Here is a 20,603-nt window from a genome sequence, read left to right as displayed (position 1 = left end):
AACTGAAAGTGTGCTGATGTCAAACGTGTGTGTGTGCGTGTGTGTGTGTCCCTGATCTCAAACATCAGACAAATGCACGCACGCAAAAAAAAAAAAAAAGAAATCCCAGATGAGGGTTAGTACTCTTGAGAGCAGGGCAACAGCTTACTTCTCTCTCTCTCTCTCCTTTGCCTCATATGCAAATAGAAACCTGTATAATCTAAGGAATGAATGAAATTTTACGCTTATTATCCGCTGTAGCTTTCTCCACTATTAGTTTTCCATTGCCCTATGTGCAAATGTACCCAAAGTAACTGGACAGGCGAGCAGGTTTTACTGTTAGGAAGACTCAGGCCCTGGAAAGGAGCCAGTGCATTTCTTCCCCAAACTTTTGTTGTCTGTGTCTTTTTCATTTTCCCCATAGGCTAGTTCTGTGTTGTTTTATGTACGTGTCCCTTGTTGTTTCTTCCATGTGGTTTCTTTGTCTTTCAGCCTCTTATCTCTTTGTTTCTTCCCTTGCTCTCCTTCTATTTTCTCTCCCATTCTCTCCCTCGACTTCCTGCTATCTCTCCCCCTCACTCACACCCTCACTCAATCTCTTTCTCTACCCCCCCTCCCTCCCCTCCCCTCCCTCCCTCCCTCACGCTCACTCTCATTCCCTATCTTTCCCTCCTCCTCCACACCCCCCCCACCCAGCCTCCGCTCCCCTTTCTCTGTATCTTTCTCATTCTCGCAGCACTCCCAGCCGCTGATGATTGATCAAGGTTTTCAAGGTTTGCCCTTTCCTGTTATTTAGTAGGAAATGTTTATGCACAGTCCTCAGCCCTACAGTCACAATTGGCATGTGTCCACTGAGTGTTTGTCGCTCTTGCCTGTATCTTCACACACAAGTCTCAAATGGACTTTTAGATATGCATGTAAAAAAAAAATAGTTGAAAGGTAAGGTTGTCTCTGATATATTAGATTACCTGTCTAATCATCAGGATCATCTTCAGTGCGGACTATAAGCACACAACCTGTACTTAGCCCGCAGGTACTCTGCCGCACTGTTTCTCAACACAGCCTGAAAGAAATCTGGAAGTTCAATAGTTAATGTCTTCCCTTGCTGTTTTTCCTTTTCTTCACTCTCTCCGTCTCTCTATCTCCTTTCCTCTCTTCATTCCCTTTGCTCTCACCCCCCCCCCCCCACCCCCAGCACCACCACAAATCTCCCTCCACCTCCTCTCCTTCATTCTACGCCCCCCCCTTTCCTTTTCTCTTGCTGATGGACTCTTCTTTTTTTATTTTCACACTCCACCATCCCCCTTTTTTTTCTTCTCTCTTTTTCTCTCTCCTTCTTTCCTTTAGCACCCCCCTCCTCCTTCCTCCCCCCACGCTCTTCTCTTTCACTGCGTTTTCTTTCAAACCTCCTTCTATCTCTCTTCCCATCCCCGTCCCCCCCCACTCTTTCTTTTCTCTCTTTCATTCTTTCTCTTTCTTTTGCCACATCCTTTCTTATGCCTGCTTCCCCCTCCTCCCTCCCTCCCCACCCGTCTCTCCTTTCCCTTCTTCCTCCTTTTTTTTTTTTGCTGCATTCTCTTCTTCCCTCCCCCCACCCCCGCTCTCTTTCCTCTTTCCCTTTTTCTTTCTGTCTCTCTCACCCCCCCCCGTCCCTGCCCCCCCATCCTCCTCCTCCTCTTCCTCCACTCAGCTTCACTCCCCCTCCCTATACTTCTTTCTTCCTTATTCTTTCTCCCCCACGTCTGTCTCCCTCCCTCTCTCTCTCTCTCTCTCCCTCTCTCTCCCTCCCTCCCTCTCCCTCTCTCTCCTAACTGCTTTTCTCTCTTTTCTTTTGTCACTCTTTTTTTCTTGTGAATTTCTCAGACAGTATACTTCAGGCTGTCTCAATAGTTAATTAGTTTGAATCAGGAAATAATAGCAGCAAACTACACAGTCTCTGGAAAGTTACAATTTTTACCTTTTGACAGACGTTATCTTTCTGATGTTTTGCAAGTGACAGACGCACCTCCACCCAGAGTGTGTGAGCATGTTGTGAAAGTATACATGTGCGTGCAGTGAGTGCATGCATTCATACACATACACACATCTGTATACATACATATACACAGTATGCATACATATATATTCATACAAGTGCGTATATACAGTATGTGTATGCACATATATAGATACGTCATATCTGTAAACATGTTTGTGTGTATGTGAAAAATTTCCATTACATTTACACATCTACCACACAGAAAAACTACAGATGAGATTTTTAGAATTGTTTGTCCATCTGAGCACAGGCTCATAAAGAAGGAAATGCAAAGTATAAAGTGTGATCAAGAAAAGATAGAGCTTGTTTCTCTGTGTGCCTTAAAGAGAAATGTGTGTTGAAGGGTCATGCTGAATTGTATGTAGTGAGAAAGGGAGATAAGATGTGTGTGTGTGCGTGTGTGTGTGTGTGTTTGTAAGAGAAAAGGAGAGAAAGAGAAGTGAGATGGGAAGGAGGAGAGGGTGGGAGGAAGAGAAAGAAATGGGGTGATGCTGTGTGTGTGTGTGTGTGTGTGTGTGTGTATGGGGGGGGGGAGCTGGTGGAGAGGGAGGGGGGCAGGCACAGTCAGTTCTGATAACAGCAACAGTAGGAGGAGGATGAGCCGTGGGACCGCCCCACTCTCCCACAGATATAAATAGGAGGTGGATTTTTTTACTCCACTCATTTCTCCTGAAGGATGAGATCCCTGAAACACCTCAAACATCACTCCAGGAACAATGTGGTGAGTTTGTAACCTAAAGATGGAGAAAGATTATTTGCTGCTAACAACCATGGAAGTGATTGTGGTTACTTGTTTGCAGTTTGTTAGTGAGCTGTTTACACTCTTGTTTGTCTGGGAGTATGAGGGAAAGCATGATTACTTTTCACATTCATGTGAATACTGCAGTGGGAACGTCTTTTCAAAAAGATAAGTTGAGTTGTTTTGCAGCACTTTTTTTATGCTTGTGCTCTAATTGATTGTCCTTAGGTGTCTTTCAAATGCAACTTTATGTTTGAAAGTACAGACTCTTACAATTACTACCCTACCTTCTCTGTCTCCTTGTCATTTGTCTTTTTTTCTTTCATTTTGTCAGCCTTTCATTTTGCTGTGCTTTTTCTTCTCTCTCCAGCTCCCCCTCCCTCCTTCCCCTCTTTCACTCACTCACTCTGTCTTTCTGTCTCTCTTCAACCACCCCCCCCCTCACACACCCCCTCCCTCTCCTTTTCCTTTCTCTCTTCCCTCCTCTCACATGCTCACTCAATCTCTCCTTCCCCTTTCCTCCCCTCCCTCCCCTCCCCTCTTTCTTTATCTTTCAGCCCCTCCATCTCATTTCTGTCTCCGTCTCCCTCCCTCCACTCCTCCCCCGCCCACAGCTCTTTCTCCTTCTCTCCATACCTCCCTCCTTCTCTTTTCTCTCACTTGCACACACACACACACACACACACACTTTCAAATACACACCCAGTCTCTTTCCTTTTCTTTCTCACAAACACACAGTCTGTCTCTGTCTGACTACTTTAAAAGCAGTAATTATAAATGACGTGGTTATCAGGGCATCCAGGTCTACTCCCCTCTCCCTACACACTCACAAACACACACCTTTATTCTTGCTCTATCTCTTCTTCCTTCTTCCCTTTTCTCCATCCATTCTTTTCTTTTCTTTCAGTGTTGTGCCAGGAAAGGAAGCAGCCCTTGCTCTTATGTGTGGCACAAAGTGAAGACTTGTGTAAAGTGTGACAGGAAAGTAGGGGTCAGAGCTTTTCTCTATACATTTTCCTTCCAGTCAGAGGCTTGCTGAGAAATAACCTGAAACCAGCAGCCAGCAATTTAGGATGTCCCTTTACCAGACAGGCAGTTTTGTTGAGCCATAGTTGATTTCTCATAGGGGTTTTTTTTGTACCACTTTTACAGGTGGGGAAGTAAATATGTGCAAGTGGGTCTGTATCACTTCTGTGAGTCTTATGCGCATCAGGCTGGAATACAGAATGAACTCAAAGCTCAATCGAATATCTGTTATGGATATGAGTCTGCCTGGCGGCATATATCATCTTGTTAGGAAGTCGGAGAGGCAAGCATCACGAAGTCGGTTAAGAGGAGTTAAGAACTGAGACACTCTGCTCCTCATGAATGGGACAGATAGAACCAGGGATGAGCTGACTTTGGTCAGCAAGGCTGCCCCGGGACCCCAAAGGAAGTGCTGAGGACAGTCCACGGAAGTCAACATCCTGGCTGGACCTGCATCCCTTGTTGTGTTCTTTATTATTCTAAAGCCTGTGAAGGAAGGAAGCCGGTTGCTAACACAGATCTGCCTTATCTTCTCTATCGACTGTTCTTTGGATTCAGAGCAAAAAAGAACGTGTCCTTTGTCCGAATGTGGCTTTTAGAGTAAACCTAAAAAATATTATCCTAATTTTTTCCTGGAGTCTTGGGTAACTTTAATTTTGCTGCTTTTTAAATCTATCTATAGCAGGGCAATGCAAAGTCTTCTGTTTTTATTTAATAGGAAGGTCCCCAGTATCAGGAGGCTACATGGTTCTATGAAGAAATATTTGTAAGAAATATTGTACAAACACAGGTCTACGTTGTTAAAACGGGTGTCGTTTTTGTGTTTTCTTCAAGGAGGAGGAGAGTAGTCGCTTGGTGCGGACGTACCCAAAGATGACTGAGGGCCAAATGGATGTGGGTACACAGACGGAGCCTGTGGTGGTGCTATCTTTGGCTCAGGCTGCAGTTCTTGGACTCATCTCCCAGAATGAAATCTTTGGGGCCACCATAGCTCCTAATGGCTTTTATACAGGGGAGCCCAGAGAGTGCCCCCCTCCTCCAACAGAAGCAATGGAGTATGAGTATGCTGACCAGCTAATAGGTGCAAATGGAGACTACCTGGCTGAGCCTGCCGGGGAGCAAGAGCCGCAACCCCACTGCAGCGAGAGAAGGCGGCCAGGGCCCCGTGGAAGGACCAAGAGGCCCAGGAGTGAAGGAGAATTGGAGGGTCACACACACAAAGAGCCAAATCCACAGGCTCAGGTTAAAGGTGAACGGCTCGAGACTGATATCCCTCCTTCGTGCATTCACATGAACAGCAGGCAAACTCCTGGCAAGTCGGAGGGTCCAGTCACCCAACAATCTTGTCTGAAAGAGGAGCAGGCCTGTGGAAACTGTGCCTCGTGCGAGCGAGATACGTCCAGGCCACAAACAGATGGACAGCAGAAACAGGAACGAGAAGTAAACACTGGCAAAGAAAAAGAGAGGAAGGAAGAAGAGGTGGTAGTGGAGGAAGAGGAGGAGGAGGAGGCACTAAACCTCAAGACAAGTAACGGGACTGGCAGTCCTCTGGGGACCCGTTTTTATGAGTCCAATGAGGTGGCCTACGAATCCTCTGACATGGCCCTGCCAGGAGAGTATGAGGACAACAACCAGGCCATGCTGTGGTCGGATCCAGAGGGCCTTGCCAGAAGAATGCAGATAGACCGACTGGACATCAATGTACAGATTGATGAATCTTATTGCGTAGATGTAGGAGAGGGTCTGAAGCGCTGGAAGTGCCGCATGTGTGAAAAGTCATATACATCCAAGTATAACCTTGTCACTCATATTCTGGGCCATAATGGAATTAAGCCTCATGAATGTCTACACTGTGGAAAGCTCTTCAAGCAGCCAAGTCATCTCCAGACTCACCTGCTCACCCACCAGGGAACCAGACCTCACAAGTGCACTGTTTGTGAGAAGGCATTCACACAGACCAGCCACCTGAAGAGACACATGCTGCAGCATTCGGACGTCAAGCCCTACAGCTGTCGTTTCTGTGGTAGAGGATTCGCCTATCCCAGCGAGCTTAGGACCCATGAGAACAAACACGAAAATGGTCAGTGCCATGTCTGTACCCAATGTGGCCTTGAGTTTCCAACCTATGCGCACCTGAAGCGCCACTTGACAAGCCATCAGGGCCCTACCACCTACCAGTGTACACAGTGCCACAAGTCTTTTGCGTACCGCAGCCAACTACAGAACCACCTGATGAAGCACCAGAATGTGCGGCCCTATGTTTGCCCCGAGTGTGGCATGGAGTTTGTTCAGATCCACCACCTTCGACAACACGCTCTAACTCACAAGGTACTGGCAGCGCACACCCTCCCACTTAAGGTATTGCACATCAAAGATGTCCCTTTGTCTAGCAGTTTTATACGTTCAAAAAAACTTGCCTTATGTAACCACACATTTCTAAACCTTGATTCAAAATAGAAAAATGTCATTATCCAGATATAAAAATAAGGGATTTAGGGATTTACCAGAAGACATTTTAGCTTCACTCACTCAGAGTCCACTGTATGATTCCTCATATAAAATGGGGATATATTGCACACTTACATCACAGCCTTTCTACAAAACCAGTTGCTTTGTAAACATAGCCTTCAAAGGCCTTGAATTTTTGTGTGCGGCTCAACCCCCCTCTTGCATGCGCTTTGTGTTGTGTGTCGTTTGCAGAGCTACTTCCCTTTGTGTCTGATGAATCACTCTGTCTCTCCACTTCTGTTTGTAGTCCGTTTAATACTATAGGAAAAACATCTTAGTCATTGGGCATGCCTTTGCTAATTAATAAAATAAAAGTTAAGTAAATCTTTAAGTTATTTTCACAAGACTTTTTCCACTCTTCTTTTAAAACTATGGGAGGTGAATGTGGTGGGGGGCGATGGTGGGGGGGTGGCTAGTGTAATCTACATGAGCTAAAACCAAAACCAGGGTGCAAATGCTCACATGCAAGCTCCTTGTTCATTTTCTTCCTGACTCATTGAGTTCTGTAAACCGCATACTTAGCCAAATGAATTAAAAGGCCCAAATACTTTCTTGTTCCTTCAGGGTATGAAAGAATTCAAGTGTGATGTCTGTGCCAGAGAGTTCACCCTGTCTGCCAACCTGAAGAGACACATGTTGATCCATGCCAGCGTGAGGCCCTTCCAGTGTCACGTCTGCTTCAAGACCTTTGTCCAGAAGCAGACCCTTAAAACGCACATGATTGTCCATCTGCCCGTCAAGCCTTTCAAATGCAAGGTGAGTGAGGCATGTGGAGTCTCTGTTCAGGACAAACTCAGCGCAGGGAGTGGGGTACTGACTTATGGACTTGTGTTTCTCAGGTGTGCGGAAAGTCGTTCAACAGAATGTACAACCTCCTTGGTCACATGCATCTCCATGCCGGTAGCAAGCCCTTTAAGTGCCCTTACTGCACCAGCAAGTTCAACTTGAAGGGCAACCTCAGCCGACACATGAAGGTCAAACATGGCATCATGGACACATCTATAGAAGGACAAGGTAAAGAGCTCTATCACCTATCTCAAATTGCCCTTCTCTGCTTGTAAATAGATAATATTCCTTTAAGAAATTTGAAGACACATGATTTATGTGTGGCTAATTTCCCATTTGGACTGATTGGTTGGCTTCATGTTGCATTACTGTCATGCAGGCTGTTTCTAATGCACTTTGACTCAGCATGTACTGTAATACAGTGGCCAAGTGTTTTGGTGTTTCTCTGTCATCCCCTCTGTGAGTTAGTAAATATAGCGGTGCCTGGATTAGATATGCCTGTCTCTATCAGTAAAGTCTGATACTGAGGCGGTGGAGGAAGGGCAATCTATTGGTTGTCCTCAACAAGGCCATGTGTCTTAAGGAAATGTGTTGTTTGTTTTACTGAGGGCAGATTGGATCAAGCTCGTTTCTTTGATTTCTTTTTCAGAAACACCACAAGACCCGGAAAGCCAAGAGGACTTCGAAGAGGAGAGCTTTGAATTCAGTGAACGAGAAAACCGGGCTAACAACAACAACACTCCAGACATTGCTAAACTCTCACAAATAGAGTACTACAGCACCTATGGAAAGGGCTCAGGGCGCTTCAACACAGCATGATTCATTAAAATTGACCCCAAACTGAATAGAACGGGGGATTGTTTGGGTTTTGGTTTTTTTTATCATTGAGATGGGGCTTGGGTTTTTCTTGAAGGTTGTGAAAGAACCCAGCAAACTGCACATTCATATGCACTGGAATCACTCATATTGCTACAAATTTTGAAAATTTGACTATTTTACATCATGTTCTTTTCATCTCTAAAAACAGCAAATCTACTTATGAAACATATATTAAAAAAGTGGACTGTCTTAAACAAGCATTAAGGTAAAAAAAATTATATATATATATGTGTGTGAATGTGTTTATGTTGTCATTTGTTTGACTACAGAAACATCTGAGCCTAATTTTAAAGCGCATATTTTGCTTCCATCTTCAAAGCATATGATGGTGGTTTACTGCACTTATTTATCAGACAATCCCACTCTCTCTCGGCCGTTTGGGTTAATGTGAAGGTTAAAGAAGGGAAGTGTTACTGTCCATCTCACTTGCCAAAGCTTTGATTTATACTGTGATAAATCAAATTTGATGTCTGTAAAATGAGTTCCGTTCCAATGGATTTACAATCTGTTTTTATTGTATATTATTGTACAGAATGCATCAGTATGTCGGCTGGTATTCTAATCAGTGCATTGCACTGAGGGCCACAGTGTCTACATTTTAGGTTTCTGCATTAACAAGCAGCATCCCATATTGATCTCTTATCCATGAATGTAATTGTTTCAGGGGAATGTTTTAAAATGCTAATGAAAAGTAAATCAAAATAACCATTTCAGTAGTAGGACCCCTTCACCAAAGAATCAGATCAAACCTTGCAGAGTAAAGTCGGGACATTGGATTTCTTGGGGTCTATTCGCAGACCTCATGAAATTACATTTAGGTTTCCCTCCCACCCATATATAGATCACTTCAAAAGATTACCACAGAGAATAGACTCTAGTACAGCACCTCTTACAGAAAATATCACTATTTTCATCCTATCCAGGCCTTGAGACTCAAGGCAAGACTGCAGCATTTCTCAAAAGCATTGCAAACCCTGTTTCCATATTGCAGTTGTTTTTGTATGGATAAATCTAAACAAGAAATGTCCCAAAAATCTTGGACAGAAATATTAAGTGCCCCAGTGTGTCTGCAAGAGCATGCCATCCATCATGCTGTACACTGCTCTGAAGTGATGAACGACAACCTCCCAACATGTGACAGGGCCGTGGACCTTGTGGAAAATGATTTGGGAAATGCTCAATATATTCAGTTTCCCAGTGCTTAGCTTTTCAAACGTGTAACCTGCAAACAAGATGCCCATTTGCAATGTTTAAATAGTGCATTGAAAATAATGAATGCTCAATTTTGTGAGTTTTTTTTAAGCCTCTCCGTTTCATCACTTGCATTACATCACTCTTTTTAGTGATGATACAAAGTGGGAGGCGTTCAGTTTAAATGGCTTTCTGTAATAGACATTAGTGTGGAGATCATGTGGATAGAAATGTACGTACAATGTTGTGTTCCAGACAAAACTGTAAAATAATACATTTATTTACCTTTAAAATGCAGTTTTGTCTTTCTTTAAAATCAACAAAGACGAATATTAAAGGTGAGTCAAACAAAGGATTTATTGGCAAACATGTTTGACAAAGACTTCAGTCCTGCCTGAGGCATTACACAGTAATTGAATACAGTACTTCACGTTACAAAAATAAAACCTTGCAATAATAGGACAGATAGTTAGGGAGGCATCAGGTGGAAGTACAGCTGTCGACCATTTAATAACCTATTAGAATACTACATATTCTACACACAGTACTTTTCTTTACTTCAGTAATACGTGGGTTTATTGACCTTTTAAGTTAAAAATGAGGTACAAAAACAGATGAGTGGAATTGCAATCTCCAGGCTAACTAAATGTTTTCAAGTTCTTTAATTGCCGAGGGCTTTGTCCAGATTTGTCTTGATGGCGTCAAGGAAGTCTGTGGTATTGACGTAGTGCTCGTTCAACTTGACACTGAGAAGGCAAGACAAGAGCAGAAAATTCAATACGATGCTTGAGCTAACTATAGAGAATATCACTGGTTCAAAATCAAAAGCTTTCTCATTACCTGTATATTATTTAGTAAAAAATTCTGAGCGAGATCCAAGCTAATGTGACATTGGTACTATTTTTTGATAAAATCTGTCCCTCTAGACATCTCCCTCAATGATTGCAGATAAAAATCCTGATCATAACCGAAAAAAGTTTCAAGCAATAACCTACAGATGTATACTTTGCCATATGTCATGGATGAACAATGCTTTAAATGTGTTGATAAGCAGGTGTGCTTGTACATTTACCAGTGATGTGCAGAAACATGTTAGTGAACAAGTAAGCACATACCTCTGCTGGAGTAAGCCAACCCTTGAATTAGGGTTACATCAAATGTTTGAGGGGGGAAAAAAAACCCTCTTTCACCTGTACTTTGATCTAGATATGAAGGAAATCATGCAGTTCCTTTGTTTATTCATGTGCATTTGTGAGAAATGAGCACAATAAAACCTTGATTTATTTTTCAAAATACAGTATATGGAAACCTTTTTAGTCACGTAGATCTACATTTCAACCTGGACTATGACCGCTAAACCACTGAAACCAGTTTTGCAGATACACTGCCAACAAACAAGACATCCAAACGCTATCTTAGGAAACATAACAAACTGACTGCAGAAGTTCCTCCCCACTGACACTATCAGCTATGGACAGGAACTAAGCTTGTTTGGGTCAGACTTTTAAGTTGTCATCTTGCATGCTGGAAGGTCAGAATAAAACACTGTGTATTGTGGTGTTTCAGACTGATAGTGATGCTCTTTTATTAGGAAACCATTCTTAAAGAGTTTGAGGAAATCTGACAGCTAAAGCACCAAGTAAGTCTTGTGTTATTGAGTGATTGACTAATCTTCAGATCGTTTCCTTCAAATGTTTTTTTTTTTTTTTTATAAATATAGTCAACACTGATCATAGCTATAGACCAGCAGGAGGGACAGGCCAGCTTACATTTGATGCTGGAACTGGGGTTCGTTAACTGACTTCAATGTTTTGATGATTATTAAAAGGTCGGCAGACACATTGACCGATCTGTCTACTCTATTGCCTTCTCTATAACTTAGGTGAAAAACAATAGTCCCTTCTTTGTAGATTAAATGAAGCAGCACTGGACATAAACACCCTAAATACAAAATGTATTACACAGCTGCACTCGTGCCTTTTAGTCTAAGGATTCACAGTGCGACGTCTCGTGGACAGAAAAAGCTTTCTGTTCCGTATTTAACCGTCAGAGATGCCATCATGTTAACTTGCAGTACCTCGAAGATATTTAACCAGTTCAGGCACGGTATATCGCATTCACCAATGTACAGTATATGCCGAATAACCGAGAGAGGATCTCTGTCGCACATCGTCCATATGGTATTTTGTAACAGAGTGGTCAAATCTGCATCAACAACTACTGCGCTAAATGAAGGAAGTAACGCAGATAAGAGCTTACTTGGACAGGCCGTGGATGCAGCCTGCAAGGTCCTTGGTCATCGTCCCGCTCTCGACAGTCTCGACACACACCCTTTCCAGAGTCTGAGAGAACCTGCAGGTGATGAAATAGATTTAGGGAAGACGTCTTTGTGTTTCAGACACATTGCATTTTCTTCAAATTGACAACTCTTACTTAATAAGGTCAGGGTTGCCATCAAGTTTGCCACGGTGCTCCAGGCCTCTGGTCCAGGCAAAAATGCTTGCAATGGGGTTGGTGCTAGTCGGCCTTCCCTGAAAAGTAAGTTGAGGATCCTTTGAATGCCTTTAAAATATTCTGCAGAGCTTCAACATTTTCTAGCATAATCATATTTGTCATTCTCAGTGATCTCCACATGGTGGCAGTATAACTCAACAGACTACAATTCGTTTGCAAGACCAAAATGTGGGACACTCTCGTTTCATTTGCTCACTTGAAATGTTTTCCAACACGGAGCCCTGAGATTTACGAGGATGGTAACTGACCTTTTGGTGCTCGCGATAGTGCCTGGTCACAGTGCCATGGGCAGCCTCAGCCTCAATTGTCTTCCCATCAGGGCACACCAGAACTGAAGTCATAAGTCCCAGAGAGCCATAACCTAACAAAGGAAAGACAAAATGAAAATTTCACCAACCCACACCAAAAAATGAAATATGCTTACAGGTAGCAGTATTTCAGAACTAAAATCATTTCCAGAGGAGCTGTACTCGTGTTGCTTTTCAAATATCCCACCCTGTGCAATGATGTCAGACTGGACATCTCCGTCGTAGTTCTTGCAAGCCCACACAAAGGCTCCAGAAGACTTCAGCACTTGGGCAACCATATCATCAATAAGCCTGTGCTCGTACCAGATCTTCAGTTTGTCAAACTCGGGCTTGTAGTGCCTGTAAGAGGAACGAAAAACATAAACTACAGTGACTTTGGAGAGTGTTCATTCTATATTTAAGGATTAATAAAATCCGATCATTTAGTGAAAGATTTTGGATGAAAACAAGAAACACAAATGGTTTTGTGTAATAAGTGAAACACTTCATTCAAAGACAGAGGACACTCACTTCTGGAAGATGTCCTCGAAGATGTCTTTGAATCGGCCATCGTAGGCTTTAAGAATGGTGTTCTTTGTGCTCATGTACAGGGGCCATTTTTTGCCAATAGCGTACTGGAAGCAGCTGTGTGCAAAGCCTGCGATCGACTGTGGAGGGAGAAAAAAGAGGGAAAAAACAGTCGGCAACTGTAGTAGCACAGAGGTTAACAACCTTCAACTTCACAAGTTGAAAGTCATCTACCATGACCTCTGATGTTGTTAAACCAAACAGACCCTTGTTGATGAAAGCAAACAAAACAGTAGATTAGCAGGGTTGAAAAGAGGTTAGTCTGCTCTTAAAAAAAAAAAAGAAAAAAAGACTTCATTGTTAATTCTGCAGATTTTTTACTGCATTATCTGGTTTTTCAGCAAGCATGAAAAAAAGTTATAAAAGTTGTAGGTTTAGAAGTACTTTAATTCTGCAGTAATTTGAGCAATAACTGCAAGAAATGACAAATAATCAGAGTCTGAAAGGGAGCTAACTGGTGCAGAAACTGGAAACTACTAGAAAGAAAAAGCCTTTATAAATTTCATCGAAGTGATCATGAAGTATTTTTTCAAAGCTATTAAAACTATGAACAAAAAAAGGCCCCAACTCACCTTTCAGTACAATGTGCAGTATATTAATCTGAGTAAAGTTGTATTCCTTCCACAAACAAGAACACTTTGAAATACTTGAAAAGACCTGAATCTAACCCCCCCCCCAAACATCTAAAAACATCTAAAAAACAAGGACTCCTCTGGGGTCACTGTTTAAAAGACAGCAGCAAGGTTCCTGTTTCGATTCATTGTCTTTTGTCATGTGCCTGCTGGTGATTTACAAGAAATACCACTATAACACTGACACATTCATCCATCAACTCTTTTCTTAATTACAGACTGAGCTCTATGCATATTTACTTTGTCATGCATACATGTTGGAAAGAAATCAATTTATGGTGTTCAACCAACCATACGTTGACCCTATTGAGATGACGTGTCCGTTGGGGTTGGGAATCGTTGAGATTCAAAGTCTATTTTTGACTTAGTACATACTTCAGGATCTACTCCAGTCATCTGCAAGACTGGTTGAATTTCTTGCAGCGGCTCCATTTGGCATTCGACTGAGTTAAAGAGCTAGCCTTAGCACTGAGCAGGGAGTGATTGATCAGCCAAAACACACACACACACACACATATATATATATATATATATATATATATATATATATCTTTGATTTAGTTAGTATTGAGAGAGAGAGGGAGAGAGAGAGAGAGAGAGAGAGAGAGAGAGAGAGAGAGAGAGAGAGAGAGAGAGAGAGAGAGAGAGAGAGACATGTTGTTTTCTTTGTTTTTAGAGGGGGTCAGATTTCTTGAGAAGGCAGCTTTTTTAAAATCACAGTTAACACTCACCTCGTCTGTGTTGTACATGCCCATTCCACAGCCACCAGCAGGGAAGTCATAGACCTCCCACTCCTTCCCTGCACTCCCGTCAGCAGGAGAGAAGATCATTTTGAATTTGCCAGGCTGATCGACAACAAAGTCTGTTGCTCTGTACTGTAAAGACAAACACATCAAGAGCTCAGATCAGATGAGCCCTTCAACTGCCCCCCCCCACATTGTTACATAGGTAGGAGAATTACCTGATCACCAAACGCGTGTCTGCCGATGGTGATTGGCTGCGTCCAGCCTGGCACAAGCCTGGGAATGTTCTTGCAGATGATTGGCTCACGGAAGACGGTGCCACCGAGGATGTTCCTGATGGTACCGTTGGGGCTCTTCCACATCTTTTTCAGGCTGAACTCTAAAAATAAAAACAAACAGTAAACTATATAAAGACGGGAAAAAAAATACCAATGACCTACAAAAAGCACAATCAAAAGAAAGACAGCATGCTTGTTTTAGGTATTGCTGCTGCAAGGAATTTGCCTGGAAGAGATTTGCACACCTTCCACTCTGGCTTCGTCGGGTGTGATCGTGGCACACTTAACCGCCACGTGGTATTTCTTAGTTGCCAGCGCGGAGTCGATGGTGACCTGGTCATCAGTCTGGTCACGGTATGGCAGACCCAGGTCATAGTACTTGAGCTCAACATCAACATTGTTCAAGATGAGCTAAACAGTGACAAAGAAAACAAGCTGATAATCAACATCCTGTCAATCTATTCGTGTCCCCCCCCCCCCCCCCAAAGTCATCTATAAACTCATCAATCTTTCTTTCAACGACAGACGTGTAAACAAGGGACCTCCTCTCAGTAGTAGAAGCCCAAGAACTGGAAAAATTATATACTATAATCAGCTTCTGCAGCCTAATTACTTACATGCATTTCACTTAGCCAGTGTTTTTATTTACATGTCTTAGCAGGTTTTCTTTTGAAGCACCAGTTGTAAGAAAAACATTAAGGTGCTCATGCGTCGCCACGTTTTCATCCTGAGTCAACACTCCATCTGTTCTCTCGGCATGAAATCAGCCAATGGCTGAATGAAACATCACACAGCCCCCCCCCCCCCCCCCCCCCCCCCCCCCACCACCACCACACACACACACACACATCATACACACATAATCTCCCTGTAACCCGTCCCCTCACATCCACGTGTCAGTCTGTGATGTAAAAATAGAAGCGAGAGTCAGACAGCATGCGTACCCTATTCCTGTGAGACTCACAGCGGTGCGTTTACTTTGTCTAACCCTTCACCCCCTCGACCTGCACTTTGTCACCTTCTCTTTGATGAACTCCCAGATGATCCTGGTCATCTCGTCTCCGTCCATCTCCACCACTGGCTGGGCCACCTTAATGCGTTTGTCGGCATCTGTCAGTAACACACATGGAAGGGTTTATGTTAGCTAGCAGCATTTTCCCGTTCCCTCCGTTCTCCTGCACATACGACAGATAAGACCTGTGTCACAGGCTGCAATTTTAAGAAGATTATTGATTGCTGCGTCAGTCTTTTGTTTGTTTGTTTTACTCAATTGAGCCTGAAGAGGAAAATTCTCAACAGAATCCTTTTTTCCAACCAAGTCCAGCACAGGATGATGTTACATTTACTGTCGAATATGATAAAGACAAAATCAAATCACAAACTGGGAACAAAAAATGATTTTATAGTTTTGTACGAAAAGTGAATAAACGCATAAATGCAACAAAAAAAAGGCTCAATATTTAGTCAATTCACTTTGTGTTTAAATGCCAGTCAAAGCTTTAAATGATCAAGTCAATTTCCCTGCAAAGATGATCTTTAAAAAGGAAAACTTTGAATTATGACAAGTGTTAAAATGAACTCATCCTTCTAGTTAAACTCCAAATACGTGCTTGTGTCACACAGGACATGCTGTCTTTGCACCTTGTGTTCTTTCAGTTCTTGATGTTTTTTCTAATCCAACAAAAAACAAGAGCAATATATAAAGCAGGGTAGAGTTACTTTTAAGAATATTTGACTTGTTTGCCTTTAAAGGTTTAATGTGTGATTTTTTTTTTACACAAAACAATATCAATTTGAAATTGACTAAACAACGGTTATATTTTGTTGAGTTCTTACATTCCCTCAAACACTTTTAACAGTTATCAAAGCCACAGAGAATCACTCCCATGATTCCACCCTCGCTGTCTGTTATTTTTTTCAAGTCCCCTGGTGGCGGAAATCGCATACTGCACGTTTAAGAGACTAAAATTGTTCATGCACGAGAGAGACTTCCTCACTTCTTTGTGTTAACACGTGATGCATCTCATCACTGCCCTGGACACTTGATCAGTGGATGTTCTGACAGCGGCTTCATCAAAAGCAGTTTTTGCCCTGCGTGTATGGTAAACAAATCAAGGCCAACGTACAATAACACTGCCCTTTAAGCCCACAGGTTAACAAAACCTCACAGAGTACTTTTAAGCTGTAGTTGTGATCATACTTCAACGTGACATTTGGCCAATCAAAGAAGAGAACAAAAAAGACATCACTGTTAAAAGTGTTTTTTTCTGGATTGTTCAAACATTCAGGAGTTATCAGTTGCGAGGTCTGAAATCTCTTTGAATGTTGACAAATTTGACAAGTTTGATCTGTATTGTTTATTTTAGTTCCATAATAAACTTTTAAGAACTTGGTCTCTTGACTTCTTTGCTTCCCCCGGTGGATCAGCACAGCTAAGAACCTTTAATCATATCTCCTCTCGTTCTGCACCGTGTGTGAGAGCTCTGCCAGCAGGACTGTTCAGTGAATAGAAAGTACAGGGGGAGGTGCAGCAAAGGATCGAGTGACCCTCTGCTTTCCCAGCCAAATTAATGTCCCCTCAATGCTATTAAAGCCTTTCCCAGAATAATGCAAGTGAACAGAACGTGTCTGCTTAAACCGTCACACAACAAGCTGTGCTTCAACACACTAGATGCATTTTTATAAAAACATACATTTAAAACCCACATCATGGGTTCGTGAAGACGTTTCCCCGGGCTGCGGTTACGAAGCCGTGGTAACACCTGTCAAAACAGCCTGCTCTCTGCCGATTACAGATACATGGTGAACACGAGGCTCTGAAAATAACCTCACAGAGACAGTCGTGACCTTCAATCTAAAACTACTCACTCCCATATAGAAGACAGTGAGAGTTTAGAAAGGCAGATGTTCGGATGACTTTGTTGACCCCTATTAAACAATAAACTGAACACTTGTTGGGCTCTCAACTAAACAGCCATGTTCAATCTGTAGACTCATCAAGTAGTGAATTTATCACTGTTAGTAGCAGTCCTTCTACATTTTATGCTAGAAGTATATGGTGATAGAATGTCAGTATAAAGAGTTTTAATAGCGTTTGAAACTTTCACTTTGTAATCGCTTGATAAAATAGTCATTCTACCAAAAAGGATTCTTCCCACACAGTATCTGTCATGCTGTAAACGCTGTTCAGGACATACAGTACGTGTGCAGGACAATCTTGAATCCTAATGTGACATAACTGGGCACCCGTCGAGCAGGAAAAGTTGACCTGATTTTCATTCTTTTAATATACGAGTCGGTTCTTCTCTATCTGCTACAGGAAAGGGGCACACTCTGCAGCAGTGCATCATGGGTAAGTCGTTAACATCTACTGTTTGGCATCATTTCTGACTCGTCTAACCTAAATCTGCTCAAATAGGGCTCTACTTTCGCAGCGGCGGGGGAGGGGCGTGCGGGGGGGGGGGGGGGGGGGGGGGGGGGGAGTACGTTACGTAACATCTGAATGTATCAACAAAAGCTGGACGCTGAAGGGCGAGCTGAAACAAAGTCATGTGGGCCGGCCCGCCCACCTACATCTTCCACACATGCTCGGTATAGTGTTCTGCAGAAAGAAGAACACCGGTGGAAGAGATAAGTTTACTACCACGAATGAAACCAAAGGCACCAGGCTGTAACTTCTCTGATCTGTGCACGTTGAATGAAATTAAAAAAAACTAACATTGAAACAAAACAACCATTACTTCCTGTCTAATACGCTTTGACAGAGCAGCTACCGTTCACAATGGTTTTATAACTGCTACCAATGCAACACCAAGGTTTTAGCACCTTGGTTAAATCCACACCGAACAAGACTTTGAATTGAGCACGACTGTGACTCAAATGCCTCAGTTGAGCGTTGACTAAACCTAACGCTTTAAGAATGGTTAAATGGAATATTTTAAAAAAACACAAAACTGGGATTTAATAACAGCTTACATTTTGGACGTCTTTTAACCCTGTCTGGAAAAAATGACACACCAAATATGAGAACTGAAGTGTTTTTATGTAAACTGAGACTGTTGCTCAACACTGCTCAACTGGTTGTGTATGCATTAATGGCAAGCAGCCAAAGAAGTGTCTTACAGACGACCGCTATAACCTCTGTCAATATGACTCCTCCATGGCTAACTTTCAACATATAGAGTCTCAACCCCGGGCGAAAAAAAAGAAAAGGCACCAGATCGTTGTCGACAAATTGACTACAACCAAACTTCAGGCAAGACTGCAGACGGAGGTGAGAAGGTCCCTTTGACAAACTGTCCAACGGTTCTTGAAATACTGACACAACAAGGAAGCTGCGGCAAATGCATGACGTTTAAATTTACAGCTTGGAGTTTGCACTCGAGGCAGCTGTACACCACCTCTTTATAAAATCCACTGCAAGGATGTAATGGCCGACAAAAGCCAGTGAGACTTGTGACAGCAGCATAAAACTATTGAAGTGAGACAAAGATCACAAGCCGTCAATGCTTTATCTTTGCAACTATTGTCACATTGCTTTCAAAAAAAAAAAAACAGTGACAATGTGTCTGTACTTTCGCCAAGTCGTCTGAAACTATTGAATTTTTGTGTCGCAGGTTTTCCTCCAACAGCGTTGAGATGTTTTGTGTGCCTAAGACATTCTTCGAGGCGCACAGGGCGACTATCATTCAGCCTGTTACAGCAACTGACTTTAAACAACACGTTGATTCAATCACACTGAACAGCCAAAGTGCCCTTCAACTGACCCCACTGCTTTCTAAACACTAACTAGTGTGGGTTGCATAAAAGGGACAGGCATATCTATAACACAGCAGAGCAGAGATCCTGCTGTGGGAAATTTAGGGATGACTGCAGAGAAACCACGTGATGCATCTTGATCCCTGCTCCAAATAACACACAATATTCAGATTTTGGATGCTACTCTAGCACTACAAAAATAAAATGAATGTCTGATTGAGATACATGAGACTGACTAACCCGTTATGCGGAGTTCAGAAGTGGTAGACTGTGAAAGTATTTGAAGGGGACTGAATATAAACCAGATGGGAATCGTGATTTAGGAATAACAGAGCTCTCGCAGTGGCAGCCATTGCTCTTTATAGCGGGTACTCGTATGACGGCGGACCTGAGGAAAACTTTCCCAAGTCAGTTTCGCATTATTAACACAACTGCAGTGGGTATTTTTAGACATTTGGCTTTGCAAGGGGGTAAAAACAATGACTGTGCTCTTTAGCGTTCAGCACAGACGTGCGGCGGCTAAAACCATATCTGAGGCCAAGGAAATGTCCTTTTGGAAACTTCGACGTTTTTTATTAAACTCGCCACGTCTCGTTTGAATTTGTAGTGAAGGATTTCAATCAACGTGTAGCATTTAGGTGACCTCAAATCTTGTACAATGTCATCAAGTCTTCTTTAAACTTTGAATGGGGAAGACAAAGACAGTTCTCCCACCCCGGCTTTGCTTCTTTTCTTTCTTTCTTTCTTTTTTGGCTCGTTTCGCGTTCTCCGCCATCATCCCTCTTTTGAGACGTAGGGCTAAATATCTGCATATTAAAACAGTCCGCTTTTTGTATACATACCGGAGCCGATAACATTAGAGCATCGTTGTTGCTAAGCGGCAAAACAACCGGTTAAACCAGCAGTTTAAACTAACAGTGAACAAGCAACACACGCAGCTCGGTTAGCATGGCAGCGCAGCTCGGCGCAACCGGCTCCTCGCAGATGTCTGATTTTGTGGCTCACTTTCCTCGGCCAGCATCAGAGCGACATTAAAATAAGATATCCTAACACAGAAGCTAGCACAGTGCTGCAGCCAAGCGTCAACATTAATGATGCTGAGGATGAGTACCCTGGTTATCTCTCAACACTCACAGTTTCTTTGTGGCAAAGTCTGGCAACTGGCGGCCGGAGCGAGCACCGCGGGGTTTCTGGAAAAAGCGGCGGCAGACCTCGAAAGAGAGCTGAGGACTTTCAAATATCCAGCCATGTCTCCCAATTTGAGGTTGACACTCGACGAAACTCAAAACGAAAGAGGGGGAAAGGCGCTCCGAGGCTCTGTGCAATATAGAGAGTAGCAGCAGAGGCAGCACCGCCCTTGTTCCCTCCCCGGCGGGACACGCTGACACCTACGTCAGTCAGTCACTCAGACACGAGCGCAGCTGCAACCTCCACTCAACCCTCGGTTCAGTCTATGGTTCAGATAGGTTCATATCAGGGTGAACTGTCCCTCCTCTTTAAGGTTGGCCCACCAGGATACAGGGCCCACCGCTGCGATTCAAACGCTGTATATAAATATAATATACAATACCAGTAGGCAAAATACCCCCATTGACTAAGAAGTACAGTGTTAAAAAAAAAGTTATTGACTTTTGAGAGATTGGTATTTTGTTATAGG

The 20,603-nt window shown here is 42.9% G+C and overlaps 2 protein-coding genes across 3 annotated transcripts; one reads left to right on the top strand and one right to left on the bottom strand.

Moving 5' to 3' along the window:
- The first annotated feature begins 2,628 nt into the window (after positions 1 to 2,628).
- znf710a (zinc finger protein 710a) lies at positions 2,629 to 9,363 on the top strand. Of its 2 annotated transcripts, none has more exons than XM_079346845.1 (5): positions 2,629 to 2,738; positions 4,617 to 6,140; positions 6,855 to 7,046; positions 7,130 to 7,304; positions 7,726 to 9,363. In XM_079346845.1, exons 1-5 carry the CDS (start codon positions 2,694 to 2,696, stop codon positions 7,893 to 7,895), a joined length of 2,106 nt encoding a protein of 701 aa, XP_079202971.1. In that variant the 5' UTR covers positions 2,629 to 2,693; the 3' UTR covers positions 7,896 to 9,363. The 2 variants fall into 2 exon arrangements, with proteins under 2 accessions (XP_079202971.1, XP_079202972.1); XM_079346846.1 differs by having other exon boundaries at positions 2,633 to 2,738; positions 4,617 to 6,110.
- Positions 9,364 to 9,478: 115 nt separating this feature from the next.
- On the bottom strand, positions 9,479 to 20,398 carry idh2 (isocitrate dehydrogenase (NADP(+)) 2). Its single transcript, XM_079346847.1, has 11 exons — positions 20,081 to 20,398; positions 15,207 to 15,298; positions 14,434 to 14,599; positions 14,129 to 14,289; positions 13,899 to 14,042; positions 12,479 to 12,615; positions 12,156 to 12,307; positions 11,909 to 12,021; positions 11,580 to 11,677; positions 11,406 to 11,498; positions 9,479 to 9,892 (listed from the first exon to the last, which is right to left on the bottom strand). The coding sequence occupies exons 1-11, from the start codon at positions 20,193 to 20,195 to the stop codon at positions 9,808 to 9,810; spliced, it is 1,356 nt and encodes a 451-aa protein (XP_079202973.1). The 5' UTR covers positions 20,196 to 20,398; the 3' UTR covers positions 9,479 to 9,807.
- Between the last annotated feature and the right edge of the window lie 205 nt (positions 20,399 to 20,603).

The sequence above is a fragment of the Symphodus melops genome, assembly GCF_947650265.1.
Source record: "Symphodus melops genome assembly, chromosome: 6".
NCBI classification, from domain to species: Eukaryota; Metazoa; Chordata; class Actinopteri; order Labriformes; family Labridae; genus Symphodus; species Symphodus melops.
The sequence above is the reverse complement of the archived record's forward strand: the minus strand, read 5'-3'. Positions and strand labels throughout refer to the sequence as shown.

Excerpts from the sequence above, each read along its gene's own strand:
- idh2 (XM_079346847.1), bottom strand. The coding sequence starts at position 20,195 with ATGGCTGGATATTTGAAAGTCCTCAGCTCTCTTTCGAGGTCTGCCGCC. Across the intron at positions 15,299-20,080 it reads GACTTTGCCACAAAGAAACT|ATGCCGACAAACGCATTAAG; the intron begins GTGAGTGTTGAG and ends TGTTACTGACAG. Across the intron at positions 12,022-12,155 it reads GTCTGACATCATTGCACAGG|GTTATGGCTCTCTGGGACTT; the intron begins GTGGGATATTTG and ends TTCCTTTGTTAG.
- znf710a (XM_079346845.1), top strand. The coding sequence starts at position 2,694 with ATGAGATCCCTGAAACACCTCAAACATCACTCCAGGAACAATGTG. Across the intron at positions 2,739-4,616 it reads ATCACTCCAGGAACAATGTG|GAGGAGGAGAGTAGTCGCTT; the intron begins GTGAGTTTGTAA and ends GTTTTCTTCAAG. Across the intron at positions 7,305-7,725 it reads CACATCTATAGAAGGACAAG|AAACACCACAAGACCCGGAA; the intron begins GTAAAGAGCTCT and ends TTTCTTTTTCAG.